This window comes from Vitis vinifera, chromosome 18, assembly GCF_030704535.1.
Source record: "Vitis vinifera cultivar Pinot Noir 40024 chromosome 18, ASM3070453v1".
Classification (NCBI taxonomy): domain Eukaryota; kingdom Viridiplantae; phylum Streptophyta; class Magnoliopsida; order Vitales; family Vitaceae; genus Vitis; species Vitis vinifera.
The window spans coordinates 3,829,624-3,845,462 of NC_081822.1; the positions used below are offsets into that span (position 1 = coordinate 3,829,624).

Genomic DNA, 15,839 nt, shown 5'->3' on the forward strand with positions numbered 1-15,839 from the left:
TTTTGAAATGGACAAACAGGTAAATGATTACTTTGGCTTTAGTTGTATAAAAGTATGCATATTTTAGGTTATTATTTTGACTGCTGAGGCTGCAGTTGTTTCAGTATTTTTATATTTATTTAAAATTTTTTTGCTGCGGTTGCAGTGCATATGATGAAATGTCTGGAATCAGCTGTTTTGTGTACTGTAGGTTCTCCTGCTCATGTTGTGGCATGACTCTCTCTCTCTCTCTCTTTATTTTCAACACACCAGCAGAGGAACCCAAATTGAAAAACACCCAACTGTAATCGTTCCATTACAGCTGTAGATGTTTCTTTGCTTTGTTCCCCCCACCCTTTCTTTTTTCATAAAAGGATCGAAGGACCATGATTGCTAATGGAAATAATTAAAAATGGTGTGCCCTTTTCAGGGGTAATGGTGCCTGATGCTTCGCCTTATCACCACCAATCGGTTGGTTGGAAGTTGGAACACAACATAATAAGATTGCCACAGGGACTTGTTGCAGCTGCCGCTGCCACTTCTATCATTCTCTTTTTTTTTCCCTTTTTTTGCCTTCTCTCTTCTCCCTGTCTACCGCTTTTGCACCATTATTTAATCTTATTGTTTATTTAGTATTTTATCTAAGATAAACCCTTCGAGGGAGGCAAGGCATGAATTTCCGGCAAGGGACAAAAAGCATGAGATACGGTTGGAAGGTGGAGAAAGTGACCCCTACAAATTTCTCTTTTATTTTATTAAGAGATGTATATCTATATATATTAGATATATATATTTTCTTCAGACCCCCAAAAAAGGGGAAGAAATTTGACAAGAGAATAAAATCATCTTTGAGAGAGAGAGAGCACAGAAGAGACATGTCAGGAAGAGGGGGATGTGCTAAGAAACTTTCATCATCAACTCCATTGCTTTCAAAGTAAACCGAATCAGACAAAAGCTTCCTAAGAGCAAAGAAACTGCTTTTGAAATTAAAGCTAGCCCAGGAATCTCACAGTCACCCCCCCTATTGTCCTAAGCCCCCCTTTTCCATCATTCTTTCACAACTAGAATGATTAGTCATTTACTACAGCAACTCACCACCACTCCCCCCTCTCTTGTAAACACCACTATTATGTGCCCAAAAATAACTTCACTTCAAAGCCCCAACCCCCTCCTCTCCAAATACTCAAATACCAATATAATACATTATATGCTGGCTTGGCCATCGACTTCCCCTTTTTAGCAGTTGTTGTTTCTTGTCTGGATTTAACAAAAGAACCTTTTCTTTTCCCTGGATTCTCAATATTGAGTTTTTTATACTCCAAATTTTTTTTTCCCACTTTGGGTTCTTAAAAAGGAAAAGCTATCTTCAAAGCTTCAACTATTGTGAATGTAGTAGAAACAGAGAAATCACAAGGGAGAGAAAAGGGGAGTAAAAAAGAAATAAAATAAAATAAAATAAAAGGAGAAGAGAAGGGTTAAAAAAAGTACAATCAACCCCCAAGAACTGATTCCTCTACTTGTGTTTTTTTTTTTTTTTTCTTTTTTTTTTTTTTCTTTTTTTCTTTTTTTCCAACCATTCTATCCCCTACCTATGACTGCAAAAGTCCAAAAGCTTCTTCCTCCCTTCAACAATTTCATCAAAGAAATCATCAAGTTGTCCAATAATATTCTCAGCCCCAGATCTCAACACCCCAAAGCATCCCCTCAAGTTCTCCACTCTCTCCCCAATCCCCACTTCTGATTCCCAGTCCAGCACTCCCTGTGAACACCTCCTCTCCAATTCTCCTCTCAGTTCATCCATGGCTACCTTTGATCTCCTGAACTCATATAGCAGAATTCCAGGTCGTCCATTGATCTGATTAATTTCAGCCGCCACCCTCTGCTGCAACCTCGCTGTCGATATCATGAAGGCTGATCCGAACAGCAAGCAGCCTTCATATCCTCCTCTCAGAAAATTGGATTCAGGCCAGCAATAAACCAACCCACAGAGCAAGATCATAAGAAGCAGTGAGCTCACATTTCTCATTGCATACAGAACTCCCCTAAAACCATTGAATCCATTCAGCTTTGATTCTATCGACACCTTCTCATCCAACCTCAGCGAAAGCGGTTGGATTCTGGTTTCCATCATCGCCCTGTTCCCCTCCTCCAGTCCTACCGCTTCTATGCGACACCCTGAAATTGCCCGGATCACCTGTTTCAACAATTCAATCAAACACAATCAAACTCATTGATTCAAACCAAACCCTCCAAAAAACACAAGTTGAAATCTTTTGTTGTTGGTTTCCAAGATTGTGATGAGACCTGGCGAGATAGCTGTGGGCTGAGATGGCGGTGGCTGTCGAGTGATGCAGCTATGTTGAGGCCGGCGGAGTAGTAATTCTCCATGCCGGAGATGCCAGACTTGAGGACATGGCAGGCCTCCCAGAGCTTGGAACTCTCATCCATGTACTCATCAAGCCACTTCTCCCCAACAGGCAAGTGGAGCTTCTGAACAAGCAGAGTCAATTGGGAATGGAAAGATCTTAGAAGAGAAAGGACTCTTTGAAGGAATTGAATTGACATGAAGTTAGTGGAGAGGAAGACGCGTTCAAGGTCATCTATGCCTCGAGTAAGAAAGGAGTAGAAGCCATTCACAGAGTTGGTGGGAGAAGGATCCATCATAGAGAAGAAGACTTAAAGGAGAAAAAAAAAAAAAAAAAAAGGATTGGAGAGAAGTGAATGAGTGAGTGAGAGAGAGGGGGGGAGAAAAAAAAGGTTATAAAGAGAGTGATATTTAAATTGTAAGAAACGCTGGGAGGAAGGAGAAGAAGAAGAGAAGGATGGGAGGAGGGAATATCTTAGAAGCTCAGGTTTCTAAGGTTGAAAAGGATTGTTGGGAGCAATGATGGGTGTTTCCTATGGAGGGGAAAGGATGATTGGTAATCTGCCATTTTCATTGTTTAATGGGCAGAAAGAAAGAAAAAAAAGGGAAGAAGGAAAATATCACAAACCAAAAAAAAGAACAGAAACAGAGAAAATGAAATTAGCTAAACAGGGAAAAGGGGAGAAAGAAAGAGAGCACCCAAAAATTAAAACCCAGGAAATTTTGTTGAGCTTTTCTCTTGTAATATTGCTGCATCTTCTCTCCTATGAGGCTTTTGTGTCTTTAAAGAATAGTGTGATAATTAGTATTATAATATAGGGATGGTGAGAGGCCAAAGTGGTGTGTTCATAAACTTGTGGGCAAGGGCACCGGGTGTTTATGATGGTAGAATGAGGTGTAGACTATTGGGCTGTAAAATGTTTGACTGGATTGACTGAGATTCTGCTGCTTCTCCTCTCTACTAATTGTTCCATTTTGATATGAGTTCCCCCTTTTGGTTTGAGTGCTCCTTGGCTTCCTCTTTCCTCTTTTTCTTCCTCGAGCAACTGACTTTGCTCCTTTACTTCCCTTCTTTTCTATTGAAATTTGTGGGTTTATTTTTCCTAGACTTTTTTGTTTTCATTTTTTTAAAGGCAGATGGAATGATGGGGGTTCCTTGTATTTGTGTTTCTGTACCTTTCTACTATGCAAAACCAGTCTTTTTAGGCCATTCTTCCCCTTTTCCATTTTCTTCCTTCCATTTTTTGGTTTGTTTTTTGTTTTGGGTTCAGACTTCAAATCAATGTTAACTCCCTCCGCCCCCCCTTCCAATGACCAAACCCATCCTCATACATATCAACTCCATGAACCCTATTTTCTTGATTCTTGATCTGGTACCTTCCACAAATTTCCTTCACAAAAAACAATAAACAAAATTATTACTATTATTTTTTCTTTAGTAATGGGTTTCAATGATCCTTTGGCTTTGGTAGCCAATGAGTGGCCAGGGAATGTTACAAAGCCAAGGGACCATTTTGCTTTATGGTCTTAGTGAGCATTATATTTTTGCCCTTAATTTTTTTAAGATAAAAGCAAAGTCCTAGTATTTATTTCTTTATACAAACTGTCATTTTATTTATTAATTTTTTATTTTTTTTTGTCGCTGAGGTTGGGGGACCATGAAATCTTATTTATATTGGTTATGTTTGATTTTATTAATTGGGTTTAGTAGGGTGCTCGTGGGTTTTTGGAGATTGGGACACTTGAGAGTATGTTGGTCTTTTGAGATCTCATTGGAAAGTGAAGAAGAACCTAAGGACCATAATTTAAGGGCATTGATTTGGGCGCCCCCCACCCTCCTCCCCTTATCTTCTATGTACAGATCCACCCACCTAATTGTAAGATAAGGTTGCCTTTGTCTGCCTAATTTTGATATTGTTTCCCTTTATTTATTATACCTTTCATCTTGGGCTTCTATAAGTTTACTCATCTGGTAACTCTGGGATTTTCACTATAGCCTAGGTAAAAATACTTGTACCAAGATTACTATAATAGATTAAGGTTGAGAGACTTTTAATACAAAGGTAAATGTTTTGATTTTTAGTGCATCGCTTATTACTCTAATAATTCTACCCTCTTTTTATTCGGTAATTTTTAGGGTTAAGGGTTAATTTCTAATTTTAGCTAAATACAACAAGTTTTATTGGTTCAAAAATCCATCAAATATTTTCCTTATTTTGAATTAAAGAAAAGGTAAGCGAAAACAACAGAATGAGAGAAAACATATTTGATGAAATTTCAAATAAACAGAAATTACGAGTATTTAGTTAAAATTTCAGAGAGGTCAATGAAATTAACTTTAATTTTTATTTTTAAATATTTTATTTGAATGAAAAAAAAAACTTTTATTCAAAATTTAAAATTTAGATAATATTTTATCTAAAATCCCTCCCATTATTTTTTTTTTTTGGGGTCTAGATAATTTTTAACTTAAAATATATGAAATGTACTGGCTATGTTTAGAGTACAAGCACTTAAATCAAAAATTGTTTTAAGAATAATTTTACTTTATTATTATTTTAGTTATTCTTCAAAAAAAAAAAAAAAATCCACCCATTTAACCTAATTAAAATAAATGATGAGAATTGTAAAGAAAATAACACCTCAAAATGTCAAAAATTAATAAAACCCCTTTTGAAAAAAATAAATGGTATGAATGGGATGAGTCGAAATATAATTACAAAGATACGTATATGCCTCTAAATTAATTATGGTTTGGAGAATTATTGAAAAGTGGAAAAAAAGTGTTTTGAGTGGAGTGTCAAATCTAATTCTTAAGATTAGACATAGGACTATAGGAACCTAACTCAATAAGATGAGTGTATTATACTTTTGTCGCCACAGCAGAGAGTCAGTATTAATTTCACATTAAGAACTAATATGGAATCCCTACATTATTTTTATGTATTATTATAAAGTGAAAAAAGTGGGCTCTACCCAAATTTTTCTCTCCGAACATTTCTTACCTATCCCATTGTTACGGAGTAATTTTTGGATATCAAATAGACCTCCGTATGAGGTAATTTTAATATGACGGTTGGTTTCAGTGTACCAAAGCAATAATTCGTTTAATAGATGGGACCCAACACTTTTTTTGTTCTTAAAAAAATTATACAAAATAAATTAAATTTCATCATATCAATTTTTAAAAATTTAAAATTTTCATCATATACAATTCTCGTCTATCCCACTGTTATTGAACAATTTTTGGATATCAAATGGACCTTCCTATGAGATAATTTTAATGTGATAGTTGGTTTCAGTGTACTAAAATAATAATTTGTTTAATAGATGGGACCAACACTCTTTCCTTTTTCTTTTTTTCTTAAAGAAAATTATACAAAATAAATTAAATTTCATCATATAGATTTTTAAAAATTTTTAAATTTCATAATATACATTTCTTGCCTATCCCATTGTTATTGAATAATTTTTGAATATCAAATGGACGACCTCCTTATGAGGTAATTTTAATATGACGTGGGTTTCAGTGTACCAAGGCAATAATTCGTTTAATAGATGGGACCCGACACTTTTTCTTTCTTTCTTTCTTTTCTTAAAGAAAATTATACAAAATAAATTAAATTTCATCGTATAGATTTTAAATAAATTAAAAAATACATACATATTTTATGACTCAACACTGGTAAACAATTTCTGTCTAGGGCCAAAAAAAAAAAAAGGAAAAAGAAAAAGAAAAAGAAAAAGAGAGAAAGAGTTCAAAGAAAAGTAGCTGGAAATTGAGGAAGAACTTCCCATTGTAGCCCAACAAGCTAATCAATTTCTATGAATCCAAAATTTGCAAAGAGGATATGGGGTAGCTGTGAATTGAGCCATATAGGATGTGGTGGGTGGGGGTTGTTTGGTTATCTATGGTAAAAGGTGGTTTCTTACTAAAAATAATCCTAAAGGCCCTTAACCATGGTATCCCTATGATTTTATTTTTGATCTTTTTTACTATTTGTATATACTTCCTTTTTGTGAAAGTAAAGTACTACAGAGAGAAAATGAAAGAAAATGGACTACAGATCCAATTATTGTTGAGAGGGCATACCTAGTTTTCTAGGGTATTCATGAATGAGAATCATTGGCCAAATTGAAATCCTTAAAAAATGGGAATTTAAAGAAAAATCTAATATTTATTTGATTAAAAAAATCATTAAAAATCTAATATTAGAGATATAACCCTTTGTCTTTTTTTAATCTTATTTTAACAAAAATACCCTTTATGTTTTTTTTTTTTTTGTAAAAATAAATTTTTTTTTTCAAAACATACTTAAATGCTTAAAATAATCAAGGATATTTATATAAAAAATTAATTATTTTTCAAATAAAAATATGAAAAATATTAAATTCATAGGAATAATTTTATTCCTTTAAATCAATTAATTCTACATAAAATAGGTCTATAGGAATGGTGAAATTTCTAGTAAAAGTACATGGACATAATTATAATTAAATGTAATTGACAGCCCATTATCTTTTTGAAGGAGACATAATTGATTGATTAGAGTACACCTACAGCAATAATAAAATAAAATTTTAAGTAGTTATCATCATGTGGAATATATGAAATCATAAAAATTGGTATTGAGTGGCAAACAAGTGAATCCTTTTGGAATTATTAAAAAATATTAAAAAAATATTATCTGTTTACTTCATTGGCTGTAACTTTTTTCTTTCTTACCCCCCCAGAAAAAGAAAGAGGGTTGGAGGGTGAGATGAAGATAGTTTATGAATGTGCAGTACAAGAACAAAAAGTACCAAACAGAAAATAATAATAATAAAAATATTCCCAGAAAGAGGCATTGATGAAAAAAAAATTGCTAGAACTTAAACCAGGAAGACACCCAGTGGAAGAGCTTAGAATGGGGGTAAAGAGAGGATGTGTGGTTATGCTCAAGTGGGTCCATTCATTGAAATGAAAGTAAAAGCATTGAAGGGCCAGATTGATGCAGCCACATCTTTTTCATGCTCTCAGCTAGAACTCCACAACTTCTCTTTAGGAGAATGTTTCATTTTCCTCTTAATTATCTTAGATGGATACAACTGGATGGTCCAGAGCCTCCCAACAAATGAAAATGATATAGAAGAATAATGGTTCAGAAAATATTATTTATATATTGTATTATATATATTATACTCTGTTTAAGTAGAATTTAAAAAAGGGAAAAAAAAAAAAAAAGGCATGTCCATTCCAATCAGCTGAGCAAGTGAGGATGGTGGGGGGACGGCCTTGCAATGCCTAGTTTTGACAAGTTGCTTATCATATTAATTCCCAATTAAATTTGGGTTCTAGGGGACCACTGACACTTCTTTTCATCATTCAGATTTATGTTTAATGAAGATAAAAGGAACCCCTAAAAGCCTGCTTTGTTTTTAAGATGGAAGTGGTTTGGGAACCTCCCCCTCTTTGATAATTGGGCACCACCTCTTGATGATCAGGGCTAGCCAATGCAGGAGTCAGTTGATCTAGTTTTTAATTTTTCCAATTGGGTTGTTCTTCAGATGAAAATATATATGTATATTTTGTAGTGGAAAAGTATTTTACTTTCTATGTTTGAAGGCATGAGGGAAGTTATTACAACTCAGGAGAATAGTGAAACCTTAAAATGGCTTCTCTGGATTAGCTAGTGGTCAAATAATGATGAAAAATGGAAAGGGCTGAGATGGTGATTAATATGGTTTCCTTAAGAGGATGAGCATTTTGAAGAATAATCACACTAGGGTTTTCAAAATATGGCAAGCCTCATTAGCAGTGTTGGTCCTTTTGTCCCTCCCATGATTGAATGCCCTCAAGCAAAAGCACAATAGCACGGAGAAGAGGTCTCACATTTGGCACACCCTTCTGTTATAATAATTGTGACTAGATATGAAAACTACAACTGAGGTTTGATCGTTTACCAAAGACCCAAACTAATAGGCTTTTTAAAATAAAAGGCCAATATTGTCTTTCAATGAAGGAGGGTGCTCCTAATTGTCATCAACTTGGACATCCAATCACAGAACCTGCTCAGGAAAAGGCAAAGGAAAAGTAAAAAGAGAGAAAGCTAGATTAATGCTATATGCCTAGATATTCTATCACAGGTGGCATACCAATAACTACACAACTCGAAAATTATCATTTCCTCAACCTTCTAAAGTATACTTTTGCTTTCATTTGGTCCATCTAATGCCCTTTTCTATTCTAGCATTGAAAGTCTCAGGTTTTGGACAGTCAAACACCACCCACAACCCCCATCCTCAATTGAAAAAAGGTACTCAAGATTGGACATATCATCCATCTCATGCAACCTCATTGGGCCTTCTGTTCTTTTCTTGGGCACACACTGTTAGCTTGAGATTTTCCATTTCTCTCTTCGTTTACTTCTTTTTTCCATTATTTAATTAGTTTCTCTCTCTCTCTCTCTCTCATATACTGCTATATATATATATATAATTTTTGGAAGCTAATCCTGCTGTTTATGACGTGATTGTCCATAGAATATGTGTTTTAGCCCCTAGATGGTTGTCGAAGGAAAAATTCTCCCCCAATGTGTTGTGAAAGAGAGAGAGGGAGAGAGAGAGTTTGTGAGAGAGAGTCAACCACATCCATGTAGAGGAGCAACTGAGCAAGGATAAGAGAATGGAGGAGTGAGAGTCAACCAATTGGCATAGCCTTTATAAAGCAACAAAAGAAGTAGACAACTTCAAATGATGATATGAGAAGAAAGGACCCAATTATCATATTGAAGTCCATTACAGTATGGTTTGGGGTGTATACCCTATATATGTATATGACCCATTACTCCCAATTTGACTATCATTGATGGTGAGAGAGGGTTCCAAAGCTTTTGCTTTTCTCCTTCAACTATCCACAACCCACTTCAGGATTCCTTCCCACTATAGATGACTTTTAGCCCCTATAAAAAAACATGGGGTGATGCCTCTAAATTTATACCAATTGGCAAGCAACCGGAAACCACCCCCTCCTAAGCATTTATAGTAATGTTGTTGTAGTGGTTGTAGGCTTTTCACAACTGGTGTCTAAAGAAATTGAGTTCCTTTCTCATGGTTATGATTTGGATCTAGAATTTGCAGGTCCAAAAGGGTTAGGACCCCTTCCCTCACCATGTGCCCAAGTGGGATCATGCCACATGTCCGTAGCTCAATGCCCCCGTGGGCTGTGCCCATGCTAACCGATATAAATTTTGACAGCTGACATGTTTCTTCGTCCACATCTCAATTGCTTTGCCCAGCTAAACTCTTTGAAAAACTTTGTCTCCCGTCAATTTTTGCACGTCCACCGTTTCATCTCACTGCCATTGAATTTATTGACAATGACTTCACTCCATAGTCCACACATGTACATATCACTTTTACTGCTTTGCCTTTTTCATTTGTATTTAATAAGTCTTATCACCTCCAAGTACATTCATTTTTAAGGGTCCTAATCTCTCTCTCTCGTTTTCGTGTTTGAATGTGCGCATAACACAAAAAAGATGATCCCGTTTCTTAAATCACCTGGTTAGAGAAAACCTGGCAATTGATTGAAAACACGTGAGAAACAAGTGGTAAAGAGGGGAATGGAATGGCCCAATGGCAGCCACTTTAGAATCAATGTTTGGAGAATATGAAAAATGGGCACTAAGGTACTAATGGTTTTAGCTCAAGGTGGACTGGCCCGGGATGGGGTCATTCATACACTTGTGCTCAAATTAGTGCCCCCTTCACCCCAAAATAAATAAAGAAGAAGAGAAAGTGGGTCCAACTTAGTAAATACAAAAGCAACAGTGGCTGGGTGGGGGCAATTGGAGTCTCACCAACTCGATTACTTTCTGGGCCAGGTCCTGGTCCCAAACTGCCTTTCAACCCAATCAATAATTGGGTATATGCCTCTATTAATAAAATGGTTTAATTTTAAGTTTTAACTACTCAGTCCCCCCCCCCCCCCCTTCCCTTTCATTTAAAACTATTGCGGCTGCAGCCGACCCTCTACGGACGGCCCTGCTTTCCCTCAGAGCCGCACCGCATCATTATCCCTGTGACCACCAAAAAGCAAAAAGAGAACGGCCGAGTTTTTTTAGTAATCATTTATTCTGGGCTGCGCGTAGGCCACTCTATCGATCTCTCATGGGCCTTGCAGTTGTGGGCCTCTGAAATTAAAAATTCAAAAAGCCCATTACTTTTAAATTTTAAAATAGTTTGATAACCATGATCACGCCCGGTGGGACTCGAACCCACAATCGCCTGATTAGAAGTCAGACGCCTTATCCATTAGGCCACGGGCGCTTCATGATGGAAGATCCAAATTGGAACTTTATTATTTTCTTATTGTTTTCAACTAGTGTTCTAAAGTCTAAACACACAAGTGGGCACACGTCAAGGGATTTCAAGCTAAGCTGGCCAACACTTCAATGATAATAGCTTGAATATGTGTTACACAATGCTGCATGCCTCTTTAATTTGTCAAGATTCTACCTGTAATAAAATCATTTCAAGTGGAATCATGAATTCAGTGTATGTTGGATTTTAAGTTCATTTGCATCTTAGCTGTATAGATGACGTGGTTCAGGAACCGATGAAATAAATTATATACGATAAAATCCACGAGTCAAACCAGGGTCCCTGTACATTAATTCATTGGCCTCACCAACCATTATTGAATAGTTTTTTGTACATTATTTTAAATTTTTTGTCTTTATTTTATCCATGGGAACTAGTTGAGAGCTGATGCAGACACAGAGACAGGAACCACCAAAATGGTTGCTACAGAAAAAAGCAGCCAAATTACGCATCTCATTTCCTGGCAGAAAGACATGATTTGAAGCAAGAAATAAGAAGCTGAAACATTTGATGAATTCAAAGCTAACATTAACCTGGGGGCACTGGTTGGTGGGGATTCATTGTAGTGTGGTCCATTGACCAATGACCATAACTGCATCAAAAAGTTATGTCCTTGTTTTAGTTCTCCTGTGGGTACAAATACTCCCAAGTCGCAACTGCTTCAGAATATCACATTGTGTAGGGCACAGCAAGATGGAAGACGGGCAATCCTTATTCTCAGAAGTCCAAGGATTATTGGCTGAGAGAGAGTGACCAAAAAGGCTTCTCCTGTCCTTTGATTTATGTAACATGATGCGGCTTAAACACCACCAGAAGGAAAGGATAAGATTTTCAGCTTAAACAAAAAGGCTTCTCTCATGAGCGACTTCACATTCGAGAGGAGCGAGGCCTAAAGCCCCTCAACCTCGAGCACTTTTCACAAGCCTTGTAGTCTCAACACATAACCGGCCCCTCCCAGCTGACTAAAAACTACGGGGTCTGCTATGCCAATGCTAAGCCATGCCAGCATATTTCAACTTCATATTGCAAATCTGAGCCATAGGGAAGGGGGGGTGTTTGATTTTGGTTCATGAAATTGAGTTCTTACCTATAACAGATATCCCCCATGCCCATTCTTGATTCTTGCCTCATGATACCCTTTCTTTTGTGCTATTAGATAATATGTGGTTGAGGGAATGACAAGATCATAATGCTGAAAACTCGACATGAATGATCATATATGAGCACAACGTATCACATTCATGAAATCCTTTCTTTCGTACTACAAGAATTGGTTGAAGAAAAAGAAGATCAAGCTACTGAAAATTTTCGAAATGAATTATCACTAACAGACGGTGTCAATATTCACACTTTGTATTACTTTCCCATATCAAAAACAGTGTTTCCAACTTGGCCAAGCTTCTATATCAGACTGCACAAGTCCCTAGTTTTTAGAAATAAATGAATCAATGACAAGATCACAATGCCACAAATATTCAAAATGAATGAATTTCAATGTAGCACCAGCACTGAAGAGCATACAGTTTTCTTGTCTCTATTCACCAAAATTCACAAGGTTTTATGAGCATATCAAATCACACAAGTCATGTAAGCGGGTCTCTGAGAAGCTGGTGAAAGGAAAAACCCGAAAGTTGTCCTTCCCCATGCATGTCACAGTCAGCCGTCCTGCATTTTCCATTGTCTGCATTTACCATATGATAATATTTACAGTCAGCATGGAGTTGAACTGTTATATTTCCAAGTTGAAGTTACATGAGCTTGCAGGAAATAACATTCTATGCATGACATAGTTTTTACTTCCAAGTTTTTGCTGCAGTGGTTTGTTTAAGAATATTATTTGGTTATTTAGTTATGCACTTTCCTTATTGACTCTATTTCAGTGAAAATCATTTAGTGACAAAAACTCATGTTTCTAGTGGCAACCTCTAGAAACAAGTAGATTTCATGAGTAAGTGATAGATGCCAAGAAATCTTTTTAAAGTCATGCGAGGTTGTGTTAATCTAATGTTTGGTCTGATTGATGAGAACTAATGGCAAAGAAAGTTGGATGTTTATTCAGCCACTCCAATTCCAAAATGCTAAAAATTCGAGTTTTCACGTATTTTCTTATGTCTTCTTAGCAATCATCAACCATTGTCTTTGTGCTACAACCTCAAACTCTATGTATAAGTGCTGAATCACAACTCTACCTGACAAGCTGTTACTTTGGTATTGCAGCTCCACCTGTTGGAAGGGACACAATTGATATACTGACACCAACTGCAGTATTTGTTCATGTCTATGCCATGAAGAACAGCAACAATGGCTCCTGCTAATCTGCATACGGAAAAAGCTCTCCTTGTAAGACGTCACATTAAAATCTAAACAATTAGCAATGGAACATAGCAAGCCATACAAATGAAACATAAACTCACACAAGACCAAAGAGAACAAAAGAAACACTCCTCAGCACCGGCCTGTCCAATTTCTGCTTTAATCTGATGGATTTTTTGACACTGTAATCAAAGAAGCCACCTTTTTTTTCAGCCATTCTTGGAAGCCTAGGGCTGAATAGGAGAACAAATCCTAGAAGGACCCCTGATATAAACCCTCCCAAGTTTGAAAAGTTGTCAACATAAGGTAGCAAGCCAAGTGCAAAATTGATCACGGCTACAAGGAGAAGTGCAGACAGAGCTGCAAGCTGCAACCAAAGAAAGGAGCAATATATAACCCACTTAATAAAACAAATGGAGAAGAGAAATCTAGGGGAAAGAAAAAGGGTCAAGGACCTTATCAGTGTAAACTTTCCAGTTACATATAAGACCGGAAAGCATGGAGCCTAGTAGTCCAAACAGAGCACCAGATGAACCAACTGCAGGGCTCTTTTGAAGAAAAAGGGTAGCTACCAAACTACCGAAAAAAGCAGATAGTATGTATACCATACCAATCCTCACTGTCCAGCAGAAATAGAAAAAAAAGAAGGTAAGTTGTTGGTTAAACAATCCAAACTGTCACTGCACACTTTTTTTTTTCTCATTCAAGATAAAACAAGAAAGAAGGAATTAGTTACGTGGTCCAAACTCTTGTTCCAAGTGAATTCCAACAAAAATAACACTAGAAAGGTTAATAATAAGGTGAATTGCTCCAGCATGCAGCCATAGGCACGTGAAAAGACGCCAAGTTTGATGATGATTTGCCAAAAATGTCTGTTGAAGAGCCCCCATTTCATCTAGACTGCAGCAGCATGAATATAGATTTGCCAATGAGTGAAAACAACATTTATAAATTGCATCTTCAGGGTACTTGAAAAGTATTTAGGGAACATTTGTGCTGATAAAAAACAGTCTTTTAAATTACATGAAACAACTCAACCATGTTTCTGGATTAAATTGCTTACAAGAGACAGGTTTTTGTTTTCTTAAGCATCCAAAAACATAGCTCAAATTCACCTTGTATGGCAATTTTTTTATCCAGGCGATAACGGCGATTTTCTACACTAGGTAAGCATCCCATTTAAACTACATTTCAGAATTTTGCCTTCTCCAAATTGTTAGATACCAGATATGTAGCAGAACAATCAACTGAAAGCATATCATGATACCAAATTGCTCCTCTCTTTTCTCAAAATTTCTCAATAACCAATGGGTAAACACAAAATTTTCAAGAAATAGTTAAAGGAATTTCTGAGTTTTGGTTGCTAAAAAGGGTGTGGGAAAGAAAAGAAACAACAATTTGGGAAAAGAAAGCAAAAACCTGTTACTCTTTTTCTTTTAATCGGTTTTCTAGAGCAATCAAAAAGAAGGGAAAGGCAAACCAGATGGATTCAAGATAAAACCAAATCACACAAAGATCAAAGCAAGACAATCTGAATTTATAAACAATAATATACGTCCCAAATGTGAAAGCAAGGGAGGAGAAAAATCCAATCATTCTTGGAAACCAGAAAGAAATGCTCAAAATTCTTAAGAATCATAGACGCAAAAGAAATGAACCAAAAACATAAGATAAACATAAGATCACAAAATTCTCTCCTAACCCTAATTATCAATGGAAGGCCCTAATCCAGTGAAAACAAAAACCAGACTTCTCTCCTAAAGTTTTCACAGCAAGCAAACAGAGGCACCAATTAAAATAACAGGAAAGAAAGAGGAAATACCCTAAGAATCAACGGGCCAATTAGGGAAAAGGAAATCAAGATCAGAGAACCAAAATCTTTCATTTTCTCTTTCAAACCTTCTTAGGAATCAACGGGACAGAACAAATAAAACAATAATTTCAAGAATCACGTTACCAATTACCCAAAAGCACTGTAATATAAGATAAAAAAAAAAAAAGGAACCCCCCTCCCCTCCTCCAACACTCATTTTTCCTTTTGTCAGACTTTCGCAGCAACCAAACAGCAATTAGAATTAGAAGAGAAAATTCCCAAGAAAGAAAGAAAGGGAAAAGGACTCACGTGGACGAGGAAGGACCGAGCAGCGGATTCTCCCAAAGTGGCTGAAAGGACAGGCGTCCAAGAACTTTGATGGCGCAATCACGGTGAGAGTTTTGCCAACAATCATTGACAAACATGGTGGCTGCGAAGGCTACAATGTGGAGGACCACGAAGAGGGAGATGACCCAGCTGTCCTCTCTCTTTCGAGTGCCAGACTTGAAGAACCGAACCTGCTGCTCTAGCACTTGATCATCACCGGCATCGGAATGGTGAGCGGGTTGTGGAGGTTTGATTTCTATCTGGGTTTGCTCTGCCATTGATTTTGCAAGAAAATGCAAGTGGGTATTTTTTCAATTATGTGATTTCTTCCAGTTTTCACAAAGCGAGAGAGAGAGAGAGAGAGAGATAGAGTTGTGTGCTGCAGAGCAAGAATCAAAGAAGTGAAGTTGGTAGTTTTGGGGTATAACTGTATCAGTGTCATCTACAAAGAGAAACCGTTGGGCTGAGCGAGGGAAATCTTTGAATTAGTTAGTTGGGTCGGTTTTAGCTGACCGTGTGGAGCCTTGCTCTACAGGATCATGAATGAACCCAAATTGCTAAAGGAATAATAACGAGAGAATCGGATGCCTTGTAGGCTCTCTGGACAGTGTTTTGTAAAATCATTTTTAAGATTAGTTTTTTTTTTTTTTTGAAAATATTTAATAGAATAAAAATTTA

At 36.6% G+C, this 15,839-nt stretch overlaps 2 protein-coding genes and 1 non-coding gene across 3 annotated transcripts; all 3 read right to left on the minus strand.

Moving 5' to 3' along the window:
• Positions 1–1,322: 1,322 nt before the first annotated feature.
• LOC100245399 (uncharacterized) lies at positions 1,323–3,372 on the minus strand. Its single transcript, XM_002285786.4, has 2 exons — positions 2,284–3,372; positions 1,323–2,173 (listed from the first exon to the last, which is right to left on the minus strand). The coding sequence occupies exons 1-2, from the start codon at positions 2,641–2,643 to the stop codon at positions 1,565–1,567; spliced, it is 969 nt and encodes a 322-aa protein (XP_002285822.2). The 5' UTR covers positions 2,644–3,372; the 3' UTR covers positions 1,323–1,564.
• Positions 3,373–10,581: 7,209 nt separating this feature from the next.
• TRNAR-UCU (transfer RNA arginine (anticodon UCU)) lies at positions 10,582–10,654 on the minus strand. The gene has a single exon. It is a non-coding gene; the product is annotated as a tRNA-Arg (tRNA).
• A 1,350-nt stretch (positions 10,655–12,004) lies between these two features.
• LOC100259231 (RHOMBOID-like protein 8) lies at positions 12,005–15,745 on the minus strand. Its single transcript, XM_002284267.5, has 6 exons — positions 15,144–15,745; positions 13,758–13,921; positions 13,477–13,640; positions 13,123–13,388; positions 12,898–13,024; positions 12,005–12,389 (listed from the first exon to the last, which is right to left on the minus strand). The coding sequence occupies exons 1-6, from the start codon at positions 15,437–15,439 to the stop codon at positions 12,267–12,269; spliced, it is 1,140 nt and encodes a 379-aa protein (XP_002284303.2). The 5' UTR covers positions 15,440–15,745; the 3' UTR covers positions 12,005–12,266.
• Positions 15,746–15,839: the final 94 nt, after the last annotated feature.

Bases quoted from the DNA above. Each gene is read 5' to 3' on its own strand.
- LOC100245399 (XM_002285786.4), bottom strand. From the start codon at position 2,643: ATGATGGATCCTTCTCCCACCAACTCTGTGAATGGCTTCTACTCCTTT. The intron at 2,174-2,283 runs GTCTCATCACAA...TTGTTGAAACAG, and splicing joins GCCCACAGCTATCTCGCCAG to GTGATCCGGGCAATTTCAGG.
- LOC100259231 (XM_002284267.5), bottom strand. From the start codon at position 15,439: ATGGCAGAGCAAACCCAGATAGAAATCAAACCTCCACAACCCGCTCAC. The intron at 13,641-13,757 runs GTAACTAATTCC...TCTGCTGGACAG, and splicing joins GGAACAAGAGTTTGGACCAC to TGAGGATTGGTATGGTATAC. The intron at 13,389-13,476 runs GTCCTTGACCCT...CTTTGGTTGCAG, and splicing joins GGAAAGTTTACACTGATAAG to CTTGCAGCTCTGTCTGCACT.